The sequence below is a fragment of the Sminthopsis crassicaudata genome, chromosome 3, assembly GCF_048593235.1.
Source record: "Sminthopsis crassicaudata isolate SCR6 chromosome 3, ASM4859323v1, whole genome shotgun sequence".
NCBI classification, from domain to species: Eukaryota; Metazoa; Chordata; class Mammalia; order Dasyuromorphia; family Dasyuridae; genus Sminthopsis; species Sminthopsis crassicaudata.
This window is the reverse complement of record NC_133619.1, coordinates 352,732,715-352,739,318: the sequence shown is the minus strand read 5'-3', so window position 1 is coordinate 352,739,318 and position 6,604 is coordinate 352,732,715. Positions and strand designations below refer to the sequence as shown.

Below are 6,604 nucleotides of genomic sequence, written 5' to 3'. Positions count from 1 at the left end.
CATGAAGTTTAGGAGGGCTTCCACAAGGTCTTTCCCAGACGCACAATTAGGGCATGCTTCCATCCTGGGCAGATACGGGTCTCATTCCTGCTCTGTCCCCTCCATTCAGGCAGTCACATTTCTGATGGCCATCTCATTGCACATAACTGCTTGGAGATCCCATTTAAGCCAATAGGATGCCCATCTGATGAGACCCTCTGAAGCCACAGATTCCAGGGAGAAAGGCAGTGACGTAAAAGTAGGACATGGTGCTGGCTGGCCTTGGAGGGGTGGAAGCTGTTGGGTAAAATTTACCTCATGGGCCCAACTCCCAGAGCCCCTTTCCTTCCCATATCACAGACATACTCACAGCTTTGGAACATACAACTCCCTTCCTCTAATCACAGTATACCCTCTAAAACAGTTCAGTTCCAGGGGGTGATTAATAAAGTCTAATACTTAAATTACCCCCTTCCCCCAAATAATTTCCATCTCAGTACATAAGTGCTGAGTAGAGCAGCAAAGATATCCAAGTGGTTTGTATAATGTGGGATAAGTTAGCTGGAAATGGGCAGGGATCTATTGCTTGTCCCCTATTGAGAGGCATCAACTCCAGTTGGAGATTCTGATATCAAGTAGGAGAATGAAATCCTATTCCTCCTTGGGGGAAAAGTGATTTGAAATGACATTTTAAGCCAGCAGGACCGGAGCCAAAGGCCCAATGTTTGTCATTTTCCTTCTTCCTGTGTTTTTGCTGTTGTGTTAGTCTCTAAATAAGGAAGCTGTTTTTTAATCTTCAGATAAACTTTGAAAGCTAGGGATGGACTAAAAGGAGAGAGACTGCAGGAAAGAAAACAACAACAACAACAACAACAACTATACAACTTCTTAAGGTAATTCAAAAGAAGTAATTGTTCTTTCCTGACTAAAGATAGTTGTTCTCATAAATGTTTGAGATGCTCACAGTCATAAAGACCTGGGACCAGATATTTCAGGCTTTGGGTGAGATGGTCCCTTTGTCTCATGGGAAGAATCTGCCTGATGTATTCAATAAAATCAAAACAAAATATAGGTGTTTTAACCTTTTTTAAGGCTGTGTGGACTGTACCTAGAAAAGGGAAGGGATGAAGTATGTATGTGTGTACACATAAATACTGCCAGTTCTATATGGAATCTGATTTGGTTTCTCTTTCCTGTACTCTGAAGATGACCTCTTAGTTGGTGGGTGAAGTGATCAGGGCCCCCTAGATGTATCCTAGATGGCTTCAAAATCCCCTGTATTTCCCCTTGTGCTTAAAGCTCTTCCTTAATTCTTTTTTTAATTTTGCTTTCCTTTGTGGCTAAAAGTACACAAAGCACTGCTGCTTTCTGAAGTAGTGGACTGATAGCTAAGCCATCCAATCCCCTCAACTTTATTTTTCTTTTCTGCCTTCTCTCCCACTGGCCTGGAAGCTCAGGGCATAGATGCAAAGGAATGTGACCTTCTTCTGAGCTAGGGGCACAAACCATTTGAGCAGTCCTGGATCTCAGGCTGGGGGAGCTGACTGGTGGTTTTATGTTAAGTACAAGTTGGCCGTGACCCATTTAAAATTTTCCTTTATTTATTTTTAAAGAATGTCTGGCCTTGTAGAAACAGTAAAAAGCCACACTTCCCCACTCCCTCCCTCCACACACCCCCCCAACTTGTTGTGTATTTTTCAGACACATCTACCTTCTGTTAAACAGACTTGAGATTTTTTTTAAATAAAGTTTTGTGGGTTTCTGTCATCCAACCATAGGATCCCCCTTCCCTCCCCCCCATGAGAATTCTTGGGTGCTGTCAAGTAGAAAAGGCTCCCTTGGGCTACCACTTCTCTATAATATGGCTCATGTAGTCTTCGGTGGGCAAGCGTCCCTGCTCCTCTGCCTCTTCCTTGGGAAGGGCCTCGTTGGACCGGTGGAGAAGTCTTTCCTCCCGGTTTTTGATCCTCTGCTCCATCCTCTCCAGCTGTCGTTTGTACTGGTACCGCTGCTGGAAGAGGTCCTTGGCGTAGTCATAGAGCTGTACGTCCAGGTCATTCAGCTCCTCGATCCTCCGGATGGTCTCGCTGTCCGCCTCTACGCCGCCGGCCCGGGTGCTATTGTACTGCATGAAAGGCCGGATGAACTTCAGGTTGAAAGTCCTTTCAAACAGGTACTGGGTCTTTCTCTGGAACTCCGTCAGGCCAAAGAAGGCCATGTCCCGGAGATTCTTCTTGGCGCTCTCCAGAAGGACTTGCGCCCGCTTGTTTTCAGGGATGAAGGACATATTGTAGCAGCCTACCAGGCTCAGATCAGCCAGCATCCGTACCTGGCGGTTGTTGGCCAGGTTGTAGGGGCAGTCCATGAATTCCTGCAGCGTGCAGCCTGACCAGTCCGTGCCTTCGTAACACGGGGGCAGCTCCTCGGGAGTGGGGGTCCTCCCATCACACATGTGCAGCGAGGTTTTCCAGGTGGCCCCGCGCTGAACATGCCGCCACTCACTGAGGTAGCGGGACACGGGGTCCCTCAGCAGCGTGATGTAGTAAAACTTCCTGAAATGAGACAAGAACAAAGGGGAAGAGCTGAAAATCAGTCGGCTTGTACTTCCAAAGCACTAATTTGCAAGATTGCTCTTAGGATAGAATAAATGGGATGTGCTTTGCAGACTTTAAAAAACTTTATAAATGCTAGCTACTATTATTACTACTATTACTACCATCCTCACTACTACTACTACCATTATTACAAGTGCTACTGTTACTATCCCACAACTACTACTACCATTACTATAACTAGTATCACTACCTTTACTACTACTGTTACTACCCCACAACTATTACTACCATTACAACTATCACTACTTTTTTTTTTGTATGTAACATATACTTTTAAAAAAAAATTTATTTATAAATTTTTGACAGTATATATGCGTGAGTAATTTTTTTTATAACATTGCCCTTGTATTCATTTTTCCAAATTATCCCTTCCCTCCCTCTACTTCCTCCCCTAGATGACAGGCAATCCCATACATTTTACATGGTAACATATACTTTTAAAAAATATTTTAATAGTTTTTATTTACCAGATATATGCATAGGTAATTTTACAACATTGACAATTGCCAAACCTTTTGTTCTAATTCCCCCCCCCCCCACAGATGGCAGATTGACCAATACATGTTAAATATGTTAGAGTATAAATTAAATACAATATATGTATATATGTCCAAACAGTTGTTTTGCTGTACAAAAAGAATCGGACTTTGAAATGATGTACAGTTAGCCTGTGAAGGAAATAAAAAATGCAGGCAGACAAAGATAGAGGGATTCTATGTAGTGGTTCATAGTCATCTCCCAGAGTTCTTTCGATGGGTGTAGCTGGTTCAGTTGATTACTGCTCTATTGGAGCTGATTTGGTTCATCTCATTATTGAAAATGGCCACTTCCATCAGAATTGATCTTCATATAGTATTGTTGAAGTATACGATGATCTCCTGGTCCTGCTCATTTCACTCAGCATCAGTTCAATTATCACTACTTTTACTACTACTATTACTATCTCACAAGTACAACTCTGTGATAGGTTTTTATTATTCTCATTTTACAAAGTAGGAAGCTGAGGCTAAGAATGATTAAGTGATTTGTTCATCACAGCTTAGTGTCTGAGGCAGGATTCTCACACAGGTTTTCCAGGTGGACTTCCAAGTCCACCATTCTATCCACAGTGCCAAGTTCTGGACTAAAAGCTGGGAATATAAAGAAAAAGCAAAACCAGCTCTTGCTCTGGGGCAGCTTACATTCTAATGGGGGATAAGAAGTAATGTACTAGCAGTTTAGGGAGATCAAAGGATGGCCTCCAAGTATTTGAACTGAATTTTGCAGACTACAATGGTCTATATACTCTTTTCCCTCCTGATTCTTACATTACTTAAACTTAGTTACCTTGGAATAATATCTTATTCAAAATGGCCTAATCTTCTGTCTTTACTACATAGTACTTTATTACACAAGCTATATAAAATAACATGAGTGGTTTAAAAAAAAAATAAAAACACTAGATCGAACTGGCTTTGGGGTTGGACAAATCACTGAATCTTTCTGGGTCGCATTTTCCTTATTTGTAAAGTGAGAGGGTTGGATTAGATGCTAGGTCAATGAGTAGGGGTATGGAAAGAGAGCTTGCATTCAATGGAGGAGGGTGCAGCAGGAAAAAAAAAATACAGATGTGCTGTGTCCAGTGCGGCACTTTTCCTATCTAAGAAGAAATGAGCCCCCAAGAATGGGTTACCACTGGCCAAAATATAGACTTTCTTCAAGAACTGTCATGGACTAGACCATCACCCCCCAAGAAATCCAAAGCAGCACACACAGTCTGGGAAAGAAATAGTTGTAGAATGGGAAAAAAAAGCAACTGAAGATTTTCCCTTTCCCTCCACCCCCAAACCCAAGTCTTTCTCCCCTCTCTCCTCTAAACAGCAGCCTATAATAATGATTCATCTCCTGCCTGGGATGCTGCTATGATTTATATAAACAGTGCTAAGAAACCACTAACAGATGGGGATAAAATATGACAGAGGAGAGACACAGGCCTCAATGATGGATGCCAGATGTTCACGCGACAGACACTGATGCTAAACACTGCCGATGTTTTTCTCCCTGTATGTAGTGGTGGGGAAGGTTCCTTCTGCTAATGTAACTCAGGAGCAGCCGTCTACTCTCCCCCTCCCCACCTTTCCTCTAGTAACCCAGAATGAGGCTGGCAAAGTGATTCCTGGAAAAGCCAAACGTGAGGCGGCTGGAGGCACTAGGACATGGCACTAGCCTGATGTCAAATCCAGTTTCAGATACAGACTTACCACATGACCCTGGGCAAGTCACTTAACCTTTCCCTCAGTTTCCTCAACTGTAAAATGGGGATAATAATAGCATATATCTCCTAAGGTTGTTGTAAGGGTCAAATGAAAGAAAAGTTCTAAATCAGGTCTATCTGACAAGCCCAGACTCCCATTTCTGCTTGGTCAAAAAAGGGATATAACCATATATCTGCCAAGGATTTAAAAACTGATGAATTCAGAGTCTGGCACTTGAAGCATCAAGCCCCTAAAGGCTGAAAGGGCAATTGCAGATTTATTGTCCTCGATCATCCAGCACCCAGCTAGGAGATCAGTGTGTTGCCTGACAAGCATTTATAGTGTTAGGCATTGTGCAAAGTAGTGGGGATAGGGAAAAAAAAAACCCAAAATAAAACCCGGGGAAACATGGTTCCTCTCCTCATGGAACTCACATTCTGATGGAGGAGCCAACATATAAATAACTAGGTAATATAAGACATATGTCATATATCTTATACTGGCAGATCTTGTTTTATTGTGTTTTGCCTTATTGCACTTCACAGACATTGCATTTTTTAAAATAAATTGAAGGTTGTGGCAATCCTGCGTTGAACAGGTTTATTGGCGTCATTTTCCCAACAGCATGTGCTCACATTGCGTTTTTGTGTCACACATTCTTGCAATATTTCAAGCTTTTTCATTAGCATTATATCTGTTCTGATGATCTGTGATCTTTGACGTTACTATTGTAACTTTTGGAGTGCCACAATCGATGGTCATATAAGATGGCAAACTTAATTGATAAATGTGTGTGTTGTGACTGCTCCATTGACAGGCCATTCCTCTGTCTCTCTCCCTCTCCTCAGGCTTTCTATTTCCTGAGACATAACAGTGAAATTAGGCGACCTAATGACCCTCCAATGGTGTTTAAGTGAAAGGAAGAGTCAATAGATGCTGCAAACATTATTGTCGTTTTATTTTAACAAATTACCATGCCCCAAACATCACAACTGATAGTCAGCAATCCATCAACATCTAGGCAAGATCCTCCACCAGCAAAAAGATTAAGACTCACTGAAGTCTAGATGATGGTTCACATTATTTTTAGCAATAAAATGTTTTTAAATTAAAGTATGTATATTGTCTTTTTAGACATAAAATTATTGTGTACTTAATAGATAACGGTATAAACAATATAGTAAACAACTTTTTAAGTACTTGGAAACCATGTGATTTATTGAGATATTCACTTCATTGTGGTAGTCTGGAATCAAATCCACAATGTCTCTGAAATACCTAGATAGATACCTATCTTAGATATCCATATGCCTTGTGATACCTCGTCATTTTACATGTGTTCTCCCCTATTGGATTGGTAGCTCCAATAGGGATGTATATGTGCACATATACACACATATGTACACACACAATACATATACATATAAACGTATGTATATAGAGTGAAATAGCAGAGTGGATATACTCCATGATAGCCTATGAGGATATTCTTCCAGCATGAAAGAAAAGCTTTATCATAGAATTCATGAGTTAGAAAGGACTTTGGAGGTCATTCTAATCTACTTCCATGCTCAGGACATGAAACCTCTCTAGAGTACCCCAAAATTCTCTGCTCAAACATCAACCTTTTTATTTTTTTAAGTTTTTAATTTTATTTTTAAAACACATGCACAGATAATTTTTCAACATTGATCTTTGCATAGCCTTGTATTTTAGAATTTCCCTTCCTTCCCCTTCTTCCCCCCTGATGGCAGGTAATCCAATATATGTTAAACA

General features: G+C 41.1%; 1 protein-coding gene across 1 annotated transcript in view; it reads right to left on the bottom strand.

Moving 5' to 3' along the window:
* Positions 1-1,562: 1,562 nt before the first annotated feature.
* HS6ST1 (heparan sulfate 6-O-sulfotransferase 1) overlaps positions 1,563-6,604 on the bottom strand; it is a 285,636-nt gene continuing 280,594 nt past the window's right edge. Inside the window, exon 2 of the mRNA XM_074301698.1 lies at positions 1,563-2,531. Within this exon, the coding sequence (XP_074157799.1) occupies positions 1,823-2,531 (709 nt within the window). The 3' untranslated portion in view covers positions 1,563-1,822. The remainder of the gene's footprint in view (positions 2,532-6,604) is intronic.